Raw genomic sequence first — 20,604 nt, 5'->3', positions numbered from 1 at the left:
TAATTGATAATACCCATTTCCGGGCTGGCTGCTTCTTCCAAGGAGTCATACTTTATTGTATTTTTTTTTTCAAGTTGACTTGTGCACTAGTTGTCTTTATGCATATAAGACAAGGCTCTGTCATGGTTTGGTATTTCAGCCAGTGGTGTTGGAGATTGATGGAATTATGAACACAGAAAAGGACCATCAAATTTTGATCTGCCATGCAAAATTATCTAGAAAGTATCTGACTAGCAGCAGCTTCAACATGGCAGTAATCCCAAACACACTGCGCAGATGCAGTAAATGCTTACCTGGTTAAAAAAGACACAATTGAACACTATCAGCCATGGATTGGCCTCCTCAGCTTCCAGAAGCAGTGTGGGATCATCTTGACAGAGAGCAGAACAAATGCAGGCAGCATCCAAAGAAGAGCTTTGAATCTCCTTCAAGACCCCTGGAGAACAATTCCTGGAGTTACTTAAAGAAAGTACAGGACAGCTTACCTAAGACACCCAGTTGCTGAAGAGTAAAGGTGGTCACACCAAATATTGATTTTCAAGCTTGTTAGAATTGTATAAACTATGTTTGTCCTCAAATATTGTATTTTCACTGATGTTTGCTTGCTTTTTTAACTACACGTATTTTCCTAGAAAAATATAATGAAATAAGAAGGGCTCCAGACTTTTGCACAGTACTGTAAATCTACAATAAGAACCAGTTATGTTACAGAAGTCAGACACACTTACCTCTCATTGGCCTATTAACAGATTTCTTTACATTAGGATAATACCAGATTTAGTTGGATTTTTTTCTTCTTCTTTTACTCTCAATGAGTTAATTTCATCTGCTGATTAGACCACGTGTAAATCTATTGCTATTTATGATCTCTCTGCAGTTATACTGAGATTAAGACAATAATACTTGAGAGTCAGAGTTGGCACGAGGTGGATTAAGATCTGATTTTCGCTAGTCAGCATTGTTGAAGGATGTCAAGGGGGGCTGTTGATATGTCTACAGCTGTTTGAAGTTTTCAGGACATGTAGTGTTATTGTTCCATCTGAAGTTCATCATTTGAGGAATGCAGCAACATTTTTAAAGGAGCATAGAAGTCCAGTGTTTCCCGGATTATATCTGGGACCACTTCAGCACACACACTGCTCTTTACAAACAGCAGTGACTGTTCTGTTTGTAAAGAGTTTCGCAATCCTCACAGCAGGTGCAAAGGCATGACCAGCTACTTTCAGCAACTACATAGGTATTCAACAACAAAAGCATGTATGCAAATTAAATAGACAATTTGTCAAGAGTTACTCTTAAAATATAATTTCAGAAACAACCAAAAAAAGATCTCTACAGGTAAGTAGTTTTGTGCATAAGGCAAGATTTCTCATAATATACAATACAATATTTCAGCCACAGGAAACTGACATGAGTGGCAAGCGTGAGCCTGGCTCCTGGATGAAAAATCTTTAAATAGATGCATCTAAAAAAAAAAAGTTTTGACAGCAGTAAATGCACTTCCACATACTGGCATTTTGCTAGTGCCAGTGGTGTGAGGGATATAACCACTCTGTCAGCTTTACAGAGGATATTACCTCCAAAATAGCCCTGGATGATCTTACCCACCAGTTACAGTTAGTTGCACTTTTGAGTTTGATCTAAAATTAACATTACAGGTCTTATTACATACTTTAAGAGGTATAATAACATTATTTAATTTATGTATCTTATTAACCCAGTGAGAGGCCTACTTTAGAGATTGTGACATAAAGCATTGCTGGGTCTAGAAACAATCACAACATGGTGCAAGTCATTTTTCTAAACCCAGTCTAGACAACTATTTATGCTTATAATGCAGTGTTATTGGGAACAGGGTTCACTGTTAAACTTTCTTTAATTGTTTTTAAGTGTTTTATGTGGAATTATTTTATGCATTAACAATGAAAGGGGCTTTTTGAACAGTCTTCCTTGTATTGTAGGAGACACCGGGAGGCTTCAACCTGCTTTTATTTTGAAAGTTACACGCCCAAGCGGAAACCTTTTATTTTAAGGACTTTAGTTTTCCTCAGCTTCCGTTCTGCACTCTGCTGGGACCGCACCATCCGAACCAGGAAACCAGGCGGCAGGTGAACTTACTTGGAATTGAAGCGCAACTGTCACGCAGGTTGTCGGGGTATGGAGGAGAGCAGTGCAGTTGGAGGACCTGGTTCAGATGCAGGAGTGAAACGGGGGTACTTTTATTGATTAACTACAAGCCAAGAGCGGAAGTTGTTTGACTAAAACACCCGGAGAGGACCGGAGAGCGTTCATTTGTCGGGTGGCAACGTGGAGAGAGGACTGTCTCGGAGTTTGCACCCGTAATTAAAAGGTACTTTGGCGGATAGGTAAGACGGAAAGTTAAGGAACAGGCGAACTTGCTGAGAATGGCTAGCTAAATAAGCTAGCTGGTAGAGACCTGCTTTTTCTGAATTTTGTTATGGTGCTCATATCAGGTGAAGATGGACTCAGGCTAAAATGCGCACCAGATTTTTTGCATAAGTATTCGCATTATGTCTTCCGGCTTTTACTGTTTAACGCTGACTGAAATAACAGCGGTATTTTTGCTTTCTGTTAGCGAAACTCTGTAAACGGATCCTGCCAACTTACCAGAGTTCTAAATATACATAGAGACGTAAAGGTGCACCCATCTGCTGAAACGTGTTACCCCTGCAAAATCATGGGGCCACCGTTTTGCACTTGTCTGTCTGTGTGTGTGTGTGTGTGTGTGTGTGTGTGTGTGTGTGTGTGTGTGTGTGTGTGTGTATATATATATAGATAGATGGAGAGAAAGAGAGTGGGCGAGATAGATATATAGATAGTGGTGCGCACTAACTATCATAAGCACTGACGCATTAATGGTTAAAGTGCAAACTGTAAAATTCAGTGGTTTGTGTTTGCACAGCCTGTGCTTGCACATCGTGAAGGGAGATAGACGTACTGCTGCTGTGCAGTTTGTTGAATGTTGTTGTTGAGTGCATCACTTTAGAATATGCCAGTGGATATGTGCTTATATATACATGCTTAAGTCTTTGCTTTTTTCATGTGTTTTTACTCATGGCATGGCTGTTTGTATTCATGCGTTAACTTTGTCTTTTTTTCCCACAATAGTGATTTCCTGTTCCCTCCCTTTAGCTCCCCTGGCTCTTTGCCAATAGGTTGTTGGTGCAAAACATTGTTGAGACAGCCCCCCTGTTCTCTCTCACACTCACACACACAGAGTTTGGGAGTATTTGGATAGTGAGCTCCTGTGATTGATGGTCAGGAGAAAACACAGCAAAGATAAACATTCACAACCGAGCATTTCTTTATATATAAACTTTATTGGGTTACTATGATAACATCACAGTTAATAAACTGAAGGACCCATGATGTATCTTTTTTTTTTCTTTTTTTGTAATATGTAAACAGACCTAGATATGGGCAGGAGCTGGTAAACCATCTTGGCTATAAATGCTGCAGTATTGTATGGTTAAAAATATGAATGTCACAGATTGATGATTTATGAGCTACAATTGTCCACAGCAGCATCACCAAATGTAAATTTTTGTATCTGATGCGTATCTCCTGTGACCACAAGGGAAGTTTTCTGTTTTCAAAATGAGTCACTTAAAAAAAAAGGTTGGTTTTGTTAAATGTCCCACAGTACGCTGATCACAAGGTTAACACTGTCTCCTGTTTCTCAATCAATCATAATTTGGTGATTAATTTGAGGAAGTGCTTTCAAAATAAAGTTCATGGTAATGTGATAGAATAGCGGTTAACAGCTGTGACTGTTAACCGCTAAAGTAAGAATCACGCTAAAGTGGCTTAATTTTTTGCATAAAAGTGGTACATGTCAAAGGGTTCTTGCAGGAGATTTAAAAAAAAAAAACTTTTGTTATTATCACTTAAACATGCCACGTGTATTAATCTCATATCTCTAATCTTAATCTGTAATGGGATCTGAGACACCAGGTCATTGATGTGATTCTGTCTCTGCTTCATATCCACCAGGTGAAATGAGCAGTGAGCTGAATGTGCCTATGGGTTCTCCAGCAGAGCATGCCCCAGACAACAGTGGGATGGACTACAGGGACTGGGTGCGACGTAGTTACCTGGAGTTGGTCAGCTCCAACCACCACTCAGTGCAGGCACTGTCATGGAGGAAACTCTATCTGAGCCGTGCCAAGCTGAAGGCCTCCAGCAGGACCTCTGCACTGTTGTCTGGCTTTGCAATGGTTAGTCAGTTTAGTCTAATATGAAAAATCCCCACTAACCTGCAGGAAGGAAGTGGTTTTAAATGTCATGTTTGTGCTGTCCATTTGCATTCTTAATGGGATGAGTGTTTTTTCTGACAATATAAATTAAATATATCGTTAAAGTTGATGAATTAAGTTTTTGACAGAGAAGCACATCTTGTGTTCTGTTGTGATCAAATTTGGACAGCAATTTTCCCACAAAGTAACAGCTATATAGTTAACTTAGTTGCTGTTTTGTTATCTCCATAGTAAATTAATTATTTTGCTCATCAAGAAGAAGCATTTGTAGCTGTTCTGGCATTGTGGCTTCTCACAAGACAAGCCACAGCCTCTGTTGCTATGGAGAGTAAGGCAGACAGAGCAAAACGCATTGCCTTCGAAACAGAATCTGACACTGACCCAGAAACTGAAATTTCATAAACCGCTTCATTTCCTGTGTGTGTGTGTGTGTGTGTGTGTGTGTGTGTGTGTGTGTGTGTGTGTGTGTGTGTGTGTGCGCGTGCGCCACCGGGTCTTTGCTGGGCCAATTCTGGCCCTCTTGCCTTATGCTTGACACCCCTGATCATTGGAGTTAGAGATTTATTCATGCTGAAGCCAATTCAAGCCTCCATTTGAGGGACTGCAGTTTGTTGGCTTTATTTTTCAGCCCTGGAAGCATGGTGGTTGTTATCTGACTTGAGAGTTAACATTCCAGAAAGTTTCTGAAGGCTTAGACTTGCCAAAAAACTGCTCTTTCTTAGTGGCTTAAATACTTCTGACCACAGTTAATGGGACCTCATAGAAAATGCCTGAAATTCTTTGCGTAGTATAGTTTGCATTGTGTTGGTGTGCTTTGATGTACTCATGGATGTAGAGTAATTTGGATATGTCTCTGTTTAAATGTCTCAGGTGGCCATGGTTGAGGTGCAGCTGGAAGTTCAATACAGTTACCCTCGTCTGCTTCTCATCGCCTTCAGTGTGTGCACCACCATCCTGGTGGCAGTGCACCTCTTTGCTCTGCTGATCAGCACCTGCATTCTTCCTAATGTGGAAGCTGTCAGCAACATCCACAACCTCAACTCCGTCAGCGAGTCGCCTCACGAACGCATGCACTACTACATCGAGCTGGCCTGGGGCTTCTCCACGGCCTTGGGGATCCTGTTGTTTTTAGCAGAAGTGGTGCTCCTCTGCTGGATCAAGTTCTTGCCTGTAGAATCTGGCAAGATCAAAAAGACAACTACCACATCAGCCACCCCTCTGGAAACCACCACCCCCTCGCAGCAGAACCCCGGCTGGCAGGCTGCCCTGGCCTCCACCATCATCATGGTCCCGGTGGGGGTGATTTTTGTGGTGTTCACCATTCACTTCTATCGCTCTCTGGTTCGCCACAAGACAGAGCGCCACCACCAGGAGATCGAAGAACTGCACAAGATTAAGGTGCAGCTGGACGGCCACGAGAGAGGACTCCAGAATGTCTGAAGACATGACGGCAGCTTTAATGACTTCACTTTGTCTCATATATTTATCAAACCCTCTCTCCCTTTTCTAAAATGTATTCTGGTCACTTTTAATACCTTGGACATGTCAGCAGTGAGCTTTAAAGTGTTGCAGTGCCGACAACCAATGTGTTCCAGACTGCTAATTTATTCTTATGGTGAACTTGTATTGTAGGATTTGTGCAGTGACTTTTTTCTGTGCTTTCAATCTTTAATCTGTGCTGATGAAAGGTCAAGTTAAAAGGTTTACAGAAAAAAAGGGCTATTAAGTTCTGTGTGCCATTCTTGCTATATCTCTGTTTTCATGTTAGGGTTGGGAGCTGGTGATGATTCCATTGTTACAATGTTTGTTCAGTCTGAGAATGACTCATTTTTTTGGAATCTCTTATAAGTCCTCACTTAATGGCATAAAAGTAACCAATAATTCTCAAAAAGTTGTTCTGATTAAGCTTTGTTTATCATCTTGCCTTAAGTAATTTGCCATAATGTAATGTGGCTTTTGTTTGATTATTGTCTTTTCTGAAAACTGGTCTCTATGCTCAGCTTTATTTAGGCATAACTGTGACAGAGAGAGCCATAGCGTGCAGTATTTGTCATGCAAAGTGTAACGATGCTTTTGAACGTTCAGCTTTTCCTACTGTTGTTACTGAAAACATGTTTCTTTATGCATCTGTACCATCCCTCCCACGCAGATGCCATTTTGTGGGAGGGATCATTATATTAATCGTCGTATACGTAACATTATAATGAGCCGAGCTACTCACAAAGATGAAAGAGATGCTCATAATCCTGTGACGCGGTTATCATATTGACCAAGGTTTTACTTCACTTGAAGATGACACATTTAGGTGCCATCAGATTCAAGTTAAAGAATGTGTGTCTGAAAGGGGTCTGAGTCTCAATCCAGAGTGGAAAAATTCTACTTTAGAGAGAGGTTTGTAGAAGGTCTTTGATGTCAATTATGGAATTGGTCAGTTTACCTTTTTTTAATTAGTTGTACCAAGTTAAGGTTTAATATTTTTACAGCACTTATATCTGAACACTCATACAAGCCACATTCACCCACAAAGCACTTTCTGAATAACATGTATGCACTGGAAGCTATTTCTTACCCAGTGCTACTTAGACACAATCTGTAGGAGCTGGGAATCAAACCACCAACTTTCTAATCATTAGAGAACCTGCTCTACCTTCTGAGCCACAGCCATCCTGATATAGAAAGATGCAGCTTTTTGCACCTACATGCTTAACTCTATAATGACAGGCAAAGTGTAACTGCCAACAAAAACGCGAGTTGTGTGTAATTGTCAGATGGATTCTGTGAGAGACTCAAAGATTTGGCTCTGTATAGCAAAGTCAGTACTTGATTTAGGTTTGATGAAATGCTACTGAACCCCAGACCTCATGCATTATGTGGTGGCCTTATTGCTCACCCTCAACCTGCCCCTCCAGTGGGGTATACAACAAACTGCAAGCAGCTGTGCGGTGTCTCTGTTCTGACTGGAGGGGAATTGTTAAACTAAGTATCTATTGTTGGTATGTCTTAAAAAAGCTGCATTCTAGTGTTTTTTCAGCCAAAATCTCACAAATGCCTCAAACCTTTTTTTTTTTTTCCCCTTTTTACTCAAATAGCTTTTACTGTCTGTTAAGACCTTGGATCCTTTGTAAAAGATGTCAAATGTGTCTATTCTGTATATACTGATGATGCACAAATTGCTTAAATATGAATGTGTTACTGTCCAAATATAGTTCTGCCTTACAGAATTGTTGCCTTTTATGAAACGCTGTTTTGCTAAAGGTCATAACACAAGTACATCTTTTGTTGGAAATGTAGTGAAGCTAAAATGTGAGTTGGGTGTCATCCAAATATTTGGAGGAAGAGTCACATATGAACAGTCACAAAGTGCATGTAACGAGCATGATTTATGGTGTTTACAGTTTACAGTTTTTTAAATGTTTTCAGTTAAGTGCGGGTCCATAAACGGAAATCCGCACGGCGAATGACGATGTTTGAAAAAAGAAAAATGTTCAAAACAACATTCCAAATATGACTGACCAAAGTGTTGCTCAGTTATGTGTCGTTTCTTTCTTTTCAGAACAGAAAAAAGTGCACTTGTAGTTTAATTGTACAGTAAGTAAGTGTCGGTTTCTTATCAAAGAACGTCCTCCATTGTGTTGTGTTTGTTGCTTCTTAAATGGATACTGCAGAGGACACGGAGACCTGTGCTGTAAGATAATTAACACCCTGAAGGCTACCAAAAATAAAAATAAAAAGTTCTCTGTGTCTTTTATGTCCACGTCCATTTTTAGGCACTGTGAAAAATAATGATTTATCTTCACTCTGTCTATTGAAATGAACTGACCTCGTGTGGCTTGACTAATGGCCACAGGAGGAAATGGTACTTGAGAAAAAGATAAATAAAATCAAACTTTTCCTGTCTTGTTGCTCCTGTCCCAACCAGGTAAACTAGTTCTGATAATCTTCTCAGGATGAGACTGAGGCCTGAAATGTCCAAACGTTCTTAAAAAAAAAAAAAGTCTTGTAATGTGAGGAGGTGTTATTGAGGTAACAGGTCACACTGTGTTGTTTTGTGACGCATTCCTGCAGTGCTACATGCTAATAGTAAAAACATCTTCAGACTACTGCTGTCAAAAACATAATGTCTTAGACAAACCTTTGTAAGGAACCTTATTTTAGTGATAAACGTCCTTCTGATGTTCTTTGAACATTTCTTGAGAAGGCCGTGAGAACGTCATCAACACTGTGGGAGGATTTCCTGCTAGCTGGGAACTTGCAGTTGCCAGTATTACAAAATAACTGATTGACTGTGACTGATTAGCAAGCCAAAGACATCCTGAACAGCACGAGACAGCAAAAAAGTAAAAGATCTCCAACATGCAATATCAATATGATAGTGCACTTTTTTAGCATTTTGCATGGCTTGAACGATCCACGGTATTTAAAGCCAGAGGTTTCTGTGTGTGGCACTGAGTTAAATCATCACTCTTAACAGTTTGATAAAAATGCTAAACAGTGATGATGAATATGGTGAGCAAACAGGAATTCTTGTACTCCTGAAATGTAAATTCTGCTTGAAATCATTTGTTTAGATGAGTGTCACCAAGTGAAGTTTAGCCCATGTCTAAGACTAGTGCAGTGCGCTATATGAAGCAGCGAGCATGCCTCTGCTCAGCAGTGGAGGACATTGTGCATATTTTGAAGCACTTAACCTTTGAAAGACTCAAACCTTGTAAGAGAAACAGAACTCTGTCCAGGATTCAGAGAACCATTAAGCCGGCTGCACAAAGACTACTGAAGGACGCTGGCTTTGACTTAAAAACAGACTTCAAAAAGAGAAACTTGAAACATTTTGGTGTCATTTTAGAATTCGGTCCAACATTTACAGCAAAGAGAGAATTTGAGATTCAGTAAAAAGAGACCTATGCTCATACATAGAGCTTTAAACATGGGTTGTCATCAAGGACTCTATATTTGCTTGGACGATCTGATTTCCTCGTGTCAGCATTGTTCCCACATCATCATAATTAATGTTGTTCCAGGTTCAACATTGCAAGTGACCAATCACCTTCTTGTGACGTCATTCCTTTGCGACTTCGAAATACCCGCCTTCGATTATTTCGAAATACAAGTGAAGAAGCGAAAAACCGCCGCCTGTCCGCCGAATTTGAAGTCAATTCGCCTGTCCGCCGAATTTGAAGTAATTTAGGATACTTTCCTTTAATAAACGGTAAGCATTATACATATGTTCCTCACTTGGCTTGCTGTTTGTTTGCTAGCGATAGGCTACTTGACGACAGCATTAGCTAACCAGTGTTCCCCAACTTTTTGGGTGTTTCGTGGCCCGGGGGTTGGGTCAGGCAAAATTGCAGTAGCTTCCCTGATCATTTTACAAACATAAGTGAAGAGAATCTGGACTAAAAGGCCTAGACTTATGGTTGTGTGCTGAATCTATGAATCAAACTATCACCTGGAAACATAATTAACTGGTCCATAGCTGTGAAACTGGACATGAGTTCTTGATTCTATGGAGATTAACAGTAATCCAGAAATTTACAAATTTGTCCTGGTACATCGCGTAAATGTTGTCCCTGGGACATTGTGTAAATGTTGTCCCTGGGACATCGTGTAAATGTTGTCCCTGGGACATCGTGTAAATGTTGTCCCTGGGACATCGTGTAAATGTTGTCCCTGGGACATCGTGTAAATGTTGTCCCTGGGACATCGTGTAAATGTTGTCCCTGGGACATCGCGTAAATGTTGTCCCTGGGATATCGCGTAGATGTTGTCCCTGGGATATCGCGTAGATGTTGTCCCTGGGACATCATGTAGAATTTGCCCTGGGACATCGTGTAAATGTTGTCCCTGGGACATCGTGTAGATGTTGTCCCTGGGACATCGTGTGATAGCTTGTAAATAATGGAATGAAAATTATTGATTGTTATTAACTTGTGAAAAAGAAGTGTAACAAATCCACATGTTATGTTCTTACACCCTTACAGAAACTGTGACTCCTTCACAATGTCAGGTAAATGTCAACTCATGTTGAATAATCAACCAATCAAGCCTTTTATTATCACATGCAATGTTACACGTACAACTGCAATGAAAATTTCACCCCCTTCTGACCATACATATATTGCTTAAACATCACATTGGGAAGACAGGTCGGAAACAGTTAGGAAGGTCAGAAAACAATTTAATTAATAGATGAGGGGAGAGGAGGAGAAAAAAGAACTACAACCAGACAAAGCTCCTAGAAGACTGAAATGGATGATGGTTGCAGCATGCAAAAAGAAAATGATATCTGTTGACTACAGCATATGCTTTCTCACAGATTACCTTGTGGGAGTAGCTGGACCAAACTCTATTGGTATTTCAAGTTTGAAATCCCTGTTTGACCAGACTAACATTTCAGATGAGGTACCTCTTGACATAAAAATCCTTTTATGTTGTCATAAAACTAATGTTAAATTCTGCTTTAAATACACTTTATTGTACAATTTACTTAATGAATCGTGTTCCTTAGTTCTGTTTTTATTTATATGTATTTATTTATTTGTTTTATAAGGTAATAGATGGCCTAATCTATTTGCAGTGTGAGGTATGTTGAAAAGCTTGTTTGATCATAATGACATAGCATGTTTACGTTTTTTGTAATGTATTTGAAAACATAGGTGTATTTATGTTATTTTTATAGAATTTCCCTCACATTTATCCAATACCAAGCCAAATCACTGGAAAAATTTTGGATGGGTCCACAAGAGCACAAAGTGCATACTTTTTGAAGGTATGACTTGGACTGTGGTAACTATGTTCTTATCACAAAGGGTTTATAAGTTGCCACTATAAACAAACAGCATTTTCCAAAATTGAAGCCTTGTCAGAAGAACCTGAAAAATACCTTTCTGAAACCTTTTCTGTGTAAAGACTTGTTCAAAAGCAATGCACACAGATTAAAACATTTCTGTCTTGGCCAACTGATAAAGAACACCAAAAATTGAGTGGTGCGTGTTGAGTCTGTGGTCTTGATTTGTTTTGTACACACTATAGAAATTAATTAATGTAAACCAAAAATGACACTTTCTATATGTTTGTATATCTGCAGAATTAATTACAAGTCTCACCTGACAAGCTTTTGCAGTTTTGCAGTGTCATTCTTGACAGAAAAACATACTTGTCACATTATTTTTATTTCCAGAAAAACATCTTTCAGATGTATGAGAAATTGATTGGAGCCTGTCTGGAAAATGGCAGCCACTGGACCTTGTTTGTAAGTTGCACAGATTTTGCACTCTCTCTAGTGCATGATACTTTTCAGTGTCCCTCATTAGGAAAGCTCAAGGCCCAAGCCTACCATATCCATCTTTTTACAAAACAGTTTTGTGACATACCCAAGAGGACCATAGTCTATATGAATTCATTTGGCGAGTCGGAGGTCAGAAAAAGTGCGGTGTTGAAAAACTGGAGGTAATTAATTAACATATTTAACATAACATATTTAATTTAATTGAAATCATTACCGAACGTGGTTATTGATTTCTCTATATGCTTTTTATTTGTAATAACTGCGATCTCTCAGCTCATTTGCTTCAGCAAGAGGCTGCACTGGAGAGTGGACCTTGTCACATGTGAGCCACCCACATCAACAGGATGGGAACTCATGTGGAGTGCATGTCATAATGGTACTGAAAACTATAGCTTTAACCTATATAAGTAATGTTTACATTTTTGCCTATTCAGTTTTTAAAGCCTTAGAGGCAGGATGGTAAAATCTCAATTTTTTTTGTAGATTGAACCATTTCAGCAGTAATGCTTTGCTTTGGTTGCTCTGTTTTTTTTTTTTTCTCGGGGGGGGGGGGTTAAAAACAAACAAACATTTCTTTGTTAATCTAATTCTTTTTGTTCTTTTTTTTTTTTTTTTTTTCTTCGTCAATTATTAGTTTGCCCAATCTCTCATTGACGGTAAAACACAAGTGGAGGAGTACAACACTGAAATCACAAAGCTCAGGTCCCGACTTTGCCACTACTTATTTTCCTCAATAGGTACAGATAAAATTAACTGCCTTCTTTTTCTCTAACATTGGAAAATGTAACTTGTACTTAAACAAATTATATTTTGCAGATCGAACTAGGAAGTGCAGTCAGTGCTGGTGTGTGATTGCAGCCAAAGACCGGGTACACTATGACATGTCCTTAGCCATATAGATTGTTTATTTAATGGACTTTGTTCATTTGTTTTTTGTTTGTTTATTTCTTCTTCTTTTTTTTTTTTTAATTCACAGGTGCAGTGCCAGAAATGTGGTGCATACAAGCACATGCGTTGTTCAAAGTCTGTTTGTGGCATCTGTATCTTCTGTGAGAGTAAGTCACAATATAACTAAACAATGTCCAAAAATGTTTAAAGTGAATTTTTTTTTCGTAATTTTGCCTTTGCACACCAGGACTGTGTAATTAAAGTGGACGTTTCAAGATCCAGTTTTTACACAAAACTATTTTAGACATAACTGTGTCGTATTGTGGGGATTTCTCTTCACAATTAAATTGATATAGTGCTGTTTATATCATTCTTCTTTATGTAACAGCACAGTGCAGCACAGCAGAGGGAAAGGAGTTGTGCAGCATAGTGGGTGGCTATACAGGAGGAGCAATAGAAGTAGCCAGTGAAGAATGTCATCAGGGAAAGCATCAGGCAGCGAATGACAAAGGAAAAGTTCCTAAGGGAGAGAACATCTGCAGCAAATCGACAAGTAACAGTGAGATAGGAAGACTGACAGTCAGAGATGAAGGTACACAGACTGAAGACAAAGAAAAAGAAACAGAAGTATACGGCACAAGTCTGAGTACAGATAATGCTGCTGCTGATGATGTTGACAGGATCGATGCAGATACAGAATTCCAAACTGATTCAGAAGGAACTAGTACAGTTTACAGAGTGCATGGTCGCTTATCTGTACCAAGCTCAAAAAAGAAAACCTACACAATAACAGAAGACGAGATCAAGCGCAGAATCAACGCAGAGAACATGTCAGTTCATGTTTTCAGAGGTTTGATTGGGGTAGATATACATTTCGTGATTTTGATGTCACCTGAAATAAATCCGGGTTACTCGTATCAATGAAGTGACAATGTGGCTGGAAATTGTGCATTTGCTGCAACATATACACAATTACACCATGTAAACAAAAGCATTTAACTTTGTGCGCGTGTGTGTGTCTCTCTCTGCTCTTTTGGTGTTTGCACTTTTTCTTTTTTAGGGCCGTAAAGCCAAACTGCCCGCAATGATTCTTGACAGGCCTAAGAAGGCCAAAACTAAAGTAACAGTGTTTAGTGTTCTGAGTGAAGAGGAGGCTGGGGAGCTAGCCCTCGGGTTTGCCGGAAGATTGGCCTGCGATGTCACAACAGACATGGTCTGTAAAGGCATCGACCATTCAAGTGCTGATATGACAAAGTAAGTTAGTAAAACAATATGAAAGTTGTATCTTTTTTGGTATTATTTGTCATTTCCCCGTATTTGGGTTATTGGTGTAACATTGTTAATCTTACTTTCTAATAACAGACAGACTCTTCTCAAAATCCAACACAATCTTAAACATGAGCTGACTGATTCCTCAACCTTCAGTTTGCTGACACACACCTTTGGCCCCGCTGCACTGGATTCTGTCATTTCATTCCTGTGTGAAAAACTTGATCTTGTCTCTTAAATAATGAAACCTTTTGTGACTTTTGTTTGTTCTGTAAATCAGAATCTTGAAAATTGTTCATTGTTGTTCTAAGTTTGTGTTAACTATTTGGCAAAAATGATTGGTTCCTAATCCAAACAGCATAATGACTGTTCTAACACATATCTTAAAAATGCTACAAAGAAAGAAAATTATCACATATGTTTCAATATGAATGTAATTGTGTCACACTCGGTTTGTAGTAACTTTCCTGTTTTATTTTGAGTTTTGGTATGTTTACACTGTTATTTTTATTTCCCGTGTGTTCGTCTTCCCTTATTAGTTTTACTGTATTTAATTAGTCTGATTTAATAACTTATAATTATTTACTTTCCAGTGTTTATATATGCTCCTCGTTTGGATTATTGTTTGTTTGAGTTCTGCCTGTCTTTTCTATTAAAGATTTGGACTTTTGGACTATTAGTGGACCTCGTAGGTTTTTATTCTGTTCAATTGGTAATTGACTGGGTTTAATTTAGTGGCCTGGAAAACAGGCCGGAGGGGTCTGGTCATTTTAACCCCCTAAGACCCGTAATCTTCCATGGCATGCATTTTTAATTTCTCTTTGATATTTGGGCCGATTGGAACCCGATGAATGTAAAAAGAAAGAATTACCAGGTTTTGTTTTTTTTTACCTAATTTTTGTTTCTGAGAAAAATGAGAGCCACATTTGAGGACATTAATTTGAAATTTCGATAGAACAGTTGCAGTATAATGTCCTCATAACTGTATATCAGGCACTTGTTGATCAAGATTTAGTATTTTGGTCTAAATAACCCAAAATGTGATGTCCACATGTGTGGACGCCAGGCTGGAGTAAAGTGTTAGAGCTATTTATACCTATGTAAACTTTTATACACTGGTTTTTACCTGTCTTGTTTCAGAAAGGTTTAAAAGGGTAATGTCCACAGTTTATTTATTTATTTGTTTGAATTCAACATATTTTATTAAAGTAATTGAGCTTGAACACAGAAAAAACTGAATCAAATAATCATAAAATCAAATCACTTGCACTATACTGAAGTCTAATCTACTCTGAGCTAATGCCGGTTTCCAACACTAATGATCGGGTGAAGGAGAGATATGAGGGTGTGCACGGCCACTGGTGCTCTTATCCCTGTTCTTTGTGATACAATCCAACAGGAAAGCAGTCAAACCCTTGGACATTAGCCAAGTTAACGTTCACAAATATATACACACAGAGGAACTCTGAGCCCCAATGTCAGCATTAGCACAAACATGCCACTTCATACCAAATCTCAGTGTGAGGTCAGGTGTTAGTCTCATTCCATTATTCTGGCTATATTTTCTTACTCATTACTATTAAACTTATACTTAAGACTAACTATTAACAAAATCACACCCCAATAACTCTGTTATTACACTTTGTATTTAATCATAAAAAGGCTGGATGTTGAAACCTTTTACTTCTATTTTGTATGAGCCAGGATTCTCAACAGCTGATACTCTATGTCCAAAAAGTGACAGGTATCGTTTTATGGAGCAAAAAACTTAAGAGCGCATATTTTATAAATAATACCAACAATTACAAATGCAGACCTTTAATAGTAATAAGTAATCCTTTATTTATAATGCATAGCAATATAAAAATAGTAACATATGAAAATATTACAATGGGCACAGATGAATTTGTATCAAAAACAGCAACCAAGCCAAAGTAATGAATAACACACATAAATAACAACTGCTTGAGAGACCAAACAATTTCTTTTCAACTGTTCCTTGGCAGAAAGTTAAGACAGCTATTCAGCTTTAGGTTTCAATAAACAGAAGTAATGGATGCAGTCCCTTTGAAATGTCACACAAAAGTCTACTTGTGCATATACTTAGCTTTAACTCTTCTCTTTTTTGTTTTGTATTCCAAAAGGTTTTCATTTTCTCCAGAGGATGTCTCTCTTTCAGTGGTTATCGACTGTTCACATTCATTTTCACAGACTGTTGGAATGTCGATGCTGGCCGAACGTTTCTTGCTAGAATACAATGGCCTAATTTTGCGTGCATTCTCTGTCGTCTTTATTTCGTACTGGCATATACTTTTGCCTACTTGTTTTGTTTTTAAGACATTTGTATGCAGTTCATCTATCATTGGAGTAATACCCTCTGGAATGAATGCCCACTGTTTAACTGTGTCTAAAACAGCATTTAGTTTTCCAACTGCATCTTCTGTGCATTTTTTGTCTGTGCTTTCAACTACAGGAGTGTCATTCAAAGTTGATAGAGGACTTTTCAGAGAGTTTTTCATTTTTTTAAAATGGCTACAAGCCACCTTCAGGCAAGCACATGTGTTATAGTGAGAGAACGTACAACAAGTGCACTGAAGTGTTTCAGCCGATGCAAAAAAACACAGATTTCCAAACAAACTTGGCATTTTTATCACTTTCAAGTCCTCACAGTGTACAAAGTAATGCCTTTCTTTCACTGCAATTCTTGCCAAGGTAGAAATGTCTGTTTCCATGTTTGGATAGATGTCATTGTCAGCCTCTGCTAATTTTGCAAGTAACACTAGATGCTTGCAAAGAAGTCCTCGTAAGCCATATGTACAGTTGCAGTAGGACTCAACAGGGCAGACGTCATACACCATGTCTTCTCTTGACTCAGATGGGACTTGATATGCATTAACTCCATGGCTGTTCTTGACTGTAATTTTAAGAGCCCAACCACTTTCCATCAGTCTTGAAGCAGAGTCTGAAACTTGAGACAAGGTGTCAGCAAACCTGTTTTTCATGCGGCCCACATCTTGCAGGGTTTTTATGACTGAGAAGTAGTCGTCGGCCTTCCCTAGGAGCACTTCAATCAGATCATCCAGACGCCTATTCTTGTAGCCAGATAAAAACTGGTATTTCAGGCGGTGGAAAAATCTGAAAAACAGTTATTTGAAATGATTAGTAACTGTAATTGAAGGAATTTAAAGTTTTAATCAAGACTGTATTATTTTTTTAAAAATTGGAATACCTATTGCACACGTCTTTTATAAAGGAATGCCGGTTTAGCTGATTTAGGCAAATCCACCTACTCTGTTTTTTGTTGTGATAACATAAAAAACGCTGCTAGAATTTAAAGGATTTGCCTAAAACCTGTTCTGGCAATGACATGACGAACCTACTCAGTTTAGCCTCTTGGATTAAAGCATAATATCTTTTTTTCAGCAATACAATTGAATGAGGTCAAAATAATAAATCATACCTTTCAATCACATTGTTTGTTTCAGAACGAGCGTGACTGAAGCGACGGCCGTAGTCACACCACATGTGGCCAATGCCTTCCCAGTGCTTCTGAAAATACTGGCACACCAAAGGGTATTGCTTAAATGTCTGGCAGAACTCTGCTGATGTGGCTTTAAAGTCGTCCTCCTAAGAGAATTGGATGCAACAGAATATATTTCAATCCATTTAACAGACCTATTGAAATCTTTAATATTATGTATTGAAGCCCTTTTCCTTTTATTGAATAACATTAAGAATTTTAAGTTATTAATAATATGTCGTGTTTTTGTATTAAGAAGCAATTATTTCTTCCCTTACAATGGCTAAGAAGGAACACTAAACCTATAAGCATATTTGGTTTCAGCATCTGTCTGTGAAAGAATCCCACTCACAAGTTCTACTGCACAGTGGGTGACACAATGATGTTCTGCACAGCTTAAGTACTTGTTTTGATAAGCAAGATAAGAAGCCAGTTTTAGAAATTGTTTCAAAAATCTATTTTGTATCTCTCTGTAACTTTTTTTAGCAACTGAAAGTTATTATGCTCTTAGTGTAATCAAGAAATCAAAATGTGAAATAGACAAATTACACTTACAGATGTGCAAGCTTTCAGCTTACAAAAGAAAGAAATGATTTCATTTCTCTTTTGGGTGTTAGAAAGCCCATGGACCCCGGACTCTGATTTTGAAAGCCATCGATTAACAGCCTGTGAATGTAAGAGAAAAAAAGTTAATCTGGAGAGAGAGACAGAGGAGCAGCTGTACAAAAAGCATAAAAGAAAGCTGACGTCCAAAAATAACTTTGTCACTCACTGGACAAGAGGACCTGTGCATTACAGAAATCAACCAGGCAAACATATTTTTAAATGTCAAAAAGAGCTTTGGGAAGCAGCCACCAGAAGATGAGTGCACTGTGGTCTTAAATGGATGGACATAGTCACTCAACATTTTATCCCTTTATATTCATTAACCTGAGTAGGTGAATATCACAATGAGGCAAATCATGACAACAGGACCCTGTTGTAAAAATGTGTTTCAGGTGCATCTTAGACAACGTGAAAAGAAAACAATGTGGTTTACCTGCAAGACATGGTACCAGCATAGAAGGATAGCTGACTCTGGAAAAACCTTCTGCAAAGCATTTATTTCCGCAAAGTCTTTGTCAACCATAAATGCTCTACAGAAAAAAAGAAAACACTAAATGAGATTAAACAGTATGAAAATGTTTTTGCTATCTCAAAGCACCACTTCAATGCCAAATTAAACATTTCAACTCACAAGTAGATATATAAAATACTGCATACAGCCTATAGGAATAACTTTAACAACTGGAAAGGAAAGTTTTTTGCAGCCCATGCTGCAGCTATAGCATTAGATTCTGGCATGTTATAACTTTTTTGAAAAGGAATTATTTCAAAATCAATAGCTGTCAATGTATTATTTACCTCGGGGAAGTTGGGAAATGCTCACAAACTATTCCAAGAACAGTTTCCAGGGTTTTCTGACTTTCGTTGCTGACAATAGCATAGGCCACAGGGACTCCATGCCCATGATCATCTCTTACAACAAGTGTGAATAAGGGAAATGAATACTGGTTAACGCAGTGCGTGGTGTCAACAAATACTAACTGTTTTGCATAGTTCTCCATGTTTGATTTCATTACAGGTGTCTGCAAAACAATCATTAGTTCTTGGTCAGATGTGTATGGTTGATAGAAGAGAACATGTTCTTGATGTTTTCCATTAAGTAAGGTATGTACACTTTGACTGTCTCCACAGTTAAAGTGCTTCTTCCTCATCATGCAGGTTCTAACACTGTCAATGTCACGTGGTGTGACAAAATGCTCTCTGTTGTGAAGATCTCTGTGTCCATGTTCTTTGGCCCATTTATGACATTCGGTTAGTACGATGGCTGGCTTAGTTCCAAGGGAAAGCAGTTCCTCAATCTTCCTCCTTAAATCACTGGAAATATTGTTGAAATGTGCGTCTTTTGGGTCCGAAGGATCATGCCCATCATGCTTATCATATGTACGCTGCACGATGACTGTGTGGTCTTTCCAACATTTGAGTACTTTAAATGAAACATAGGCCTTACAGCCCACTGCTCTGTAGCTGTTTCGACTTTTTTTCCCAGCTCTGATGCAGTTGAATTTGTAATAGTCTCTTTTCCTGTCTTTACCTGAGGCAACATTTAAACATTTATAATGTCCATGAAGGGTTAATGAGTTCAATTTTTCTAACACAACACTGAATGGGTCCTCCTGGCATTGTGACACATGCACACAAAGTTGTGTGTCTTTTCCAGTTCTTTTTTTTTCGTCATTCAGAACACTTCTTCTAATTATGTCGTCCATTTCTGGTGGAAAAATAACGAAGGTTTAATTAGTCAATATTCATTAATTCATTTTAACTTGTTGTGGGGTTTTTTGCAATACAATGTAAATATTAAATATAATATTAAAAAATATATATATATAAAATAATATAAAATAAACAGGGGCTAAAAGAAGCTAAACGTTCATATGGTATGTCTCTGGCAACTTTAACATGATGTCCCAGGGACAACATCTACGCGATGTCCCAGGGACAACATTTACGCGATGTCCCAGGGACAACATTTACGCGATGTCCCAGGGACAACATTTACGCGATGTCCCAGGGACAACATTTACACGATGTCCCAGGGACAACATTTACACGATGTCCCAGGGACAACATCTACACGATGTCCTAGGGCAACTTCTACACGATGTCCCAGGGACAACATTTACACGATGTCCCAGGGACAACATTTACACAATGTCCCAGGGACAACATTTACGCGATGTACCAGGACAAATTTGTAAATTTCTGGATTACTGTTAATCTCCATAGAATCAAGAACTCATGTCCAGTTTCACAGCTATGGACCAGTTAATTATGTTTCCAGGTGATAGTTTGATTCATAGATTCAGCACACAACCATAAGTCTAGGCCTTTTAGTCCAGATTCTCTTCACTTATGTTTGTAAAATGATCAGGGAAGCTACTGCAATTTTGCCTGACCCAACCCCCGGGCCACGAAACACCCAAAAAGTTGGGGAACGCTGGTCTAGAGAACACTGGTTAGCTAATGCTGTCGTCAAGTAGCCTATCGCTAGCAAACAAACAGCAAGCCAAGTGAGGAACATATGTATAATGCTTACCGTTTATTAAAGGAAAGTATCCTAAATTGACTTCAAATTCGGCGGACAGGCGGCGGTTTTTCGCTTCTTCACTTGTATTTCGAAATACTCGAAGGCGGGTATTTCGAAGTCGCAAAGGAATGACGTCACAAGAAGGTGATTGGTCACTTGCAATGTTGAACCTGGAACAACATTAATTATGATGATGTGGGAACAATGCTGACACGAGGAAATCAGATCGTCC

General features: G+C 38.6%; 3 protein-coding genes across 6 annotated transcripts; 2 read left to right on the top strand and 1 right to left on the bottom strand.

The window, feature by feature from the left end:
* Positions 1–2,063: 2,063 nt before the first annotated feature.
* Positions 2,064–8,018, top strand: orai2 (ORAI calcium release-activated calcium modulator 2). Of its 2 annotated transcripts, none has more exons than XM_085470918.1 (3): positions 2,064–2,350; positions 4,015–4,238; positions 5,148–8,018. In XM_085470918.1, exons 2-3 carry the CDS (start codon positions 4,020–4,022, stop codon positions 5,715–5,717), a joined length of 789 nt encoding a protein of 262 aa, XP_085327044.1. In that variant the 5' UTR covers positions 2,064–2,350; positions 4,015–4,019; the 3' UTR covers positions 5,718–8,018. The 2 variants fall into 2 exon arrangements, with proteins under 2 accessions (XP_085327044.1, XP_085327045.1); XM_085470919.1 differs by having other exon boundaries at positions 2,064–2,366.
* Positions 8,019–9,229: 1,211 nt separating this feature from the next.
* LOC146700707 (uncharacterized) lies at positions 9,230–14,398 on the top strand. 3 transcript variants are annotated; one of them, XM_085470915.1, is made up of 12 exons: positions 9,230–9,483; positions 10,256–10,281; positions 10,591–10,676; positions 10,825–10,857; positions 10,954–11,043; positions 11,455–11,723; positions 11,836–11,938; positions 12,197–12,299; positions 12,379–12,431; positions 12,539–12,617; positions 12,839–13,704; positions 13,813–14,398. In XM_085470915.1, the coding sequence occupies exons 2-11, from the start codon at positions 10,275–10,277 to the stop codon at positions 13,372–13,374; spliced, it is 1,359 nt and encodes a 452-aa protein (XP_085327041.1). In that variant the 5' UTR covers positions 9,230–9,483; positions 10,256–10,274; the 3' UTR covers positions 13,375–13,704; positions 13,813–14,398. The 3 variants fall into 3 exon arrangements, with proteins under 3 accessions (XP_085327041.1, XP_085327040.1, XP_085327039.1); XM_085470914.1 differs by lacking the exons at positions 9,230–9,483; positions 10,256–10,281 and having other exon boundaries at positions 10,305–10,676; positions 11,455–11,526; positions 11,635–11,723; XM_085470913.1 differs by lacking the exons at positions 9,230–9,483; positions 10,256–10,281 and having other exon boundaries at positions 10,305–10,676.
* A 1,134-nt stretch (positions 14,399–15,532) lies between these two features.
* On the bottom strand, positions 15,533–20,603 carry LOC146700706 (uncharacterized). The gene is made up of 6 exons (XM_085470911.1): positions 20,382–20,603; positions 18,644–19,553; positions 18,279–18,375; positions 17,795–17,905; positions 17,180–17,346; positions 15,533–16,854 (listed from the first exon to the last, which is right to left on the bottom strand). The coding sequence occupies exons 2-6, from the start codon at positions 19,549–19,551 to the stop codon at positions 15,807–15,809; spliced, it is 2,331 nt and encodes a 776-aa protein (XP_085327037.1). The 5' UTR covers positions 19,552–19,553; positions 20,382–20,603; the 3' UTR covers positions 15,533–15,806.
* Between the last annotated feature and the right edge of the window lies 1 nt (position 20,604).

This window comes from Copadichromis virginalis, linkage group LG10, assembly GCF_057382275.1.
Source record: "Copadichromis virginalis isolate Kocher_CV1m ecotype Utaka linkage group LG10, C_Virginalis_male_GT1.1, whole genome shotgun sequence".
NCBI lineage: Eukaryota > Metazoa > Chordata > Actinopteri > Cichliformes > Cichlidae > Copadichromis > Copadichromis virginalis.
The sequence above is the reverse complement of the archived record's forward strand: the minus strand, read 5'-3'. Positions and strand labels throughout refer to the sequence as shown.

Bases quoted from the DNA above. Each gene is read 5' to 3' on its own strand.
- LOC146700707 (XM_085470913.1), top strand. From the start codon at position 10,464: ATGAGGGGAGAGGAGGAGAAAAAAGAACTACAACCAGACAAAGCTCCT. The intron at 10,677-10,824 runs GTACCTCTTGAC...TTGTTTTATAAG, and splicing joins AGACTAACATTTCAGATGAG to GTAATAGATGGCCTAATCTA. The intron at 12,618-12,838 runs GTAAGTCACAAT...TTTATGTAACAG, and splicing joins CATCTGTATCTTCTGTGAGA to CACAGTGCAGCACAGCAGAG.
- LOC146700706 (XM_085470911.1), bottom strand. From the start codon at position 19,551: ATGGACGACATAATTAGAAGAAGTGTTCTGAATGACGAAAAAAAAAGA. The intron at 18,376-18,643 runs GTAAATAATACA...TTTTTTCTGTAG, and splicing joins CATTTCCCAACTTCCCCGAG to AGCATTTATGGTTGACAAAG. The intron at 17,906-18,278 runs GTAAACCACATT...TTACATTCACAG, and splicing joins GCTGGTACCATGTCTTGCAG to GCTGTTAATCGATGGCTTTC.
- orai2 (XM_085470918.1), top strand. From the start codon at position 4,020: ATGAGCAGTGAGCTGAATGTGCCTATGGGTTCTCCAGCAGAGCATGCC. The intron at 4,239-5,147 runs GTTAGTCAGTTT...TAAATGTCTCAG, and splicing joins TGTTGTCTGGCTTTGCAATG to GTGGCCATGGTTGAGGTGCA.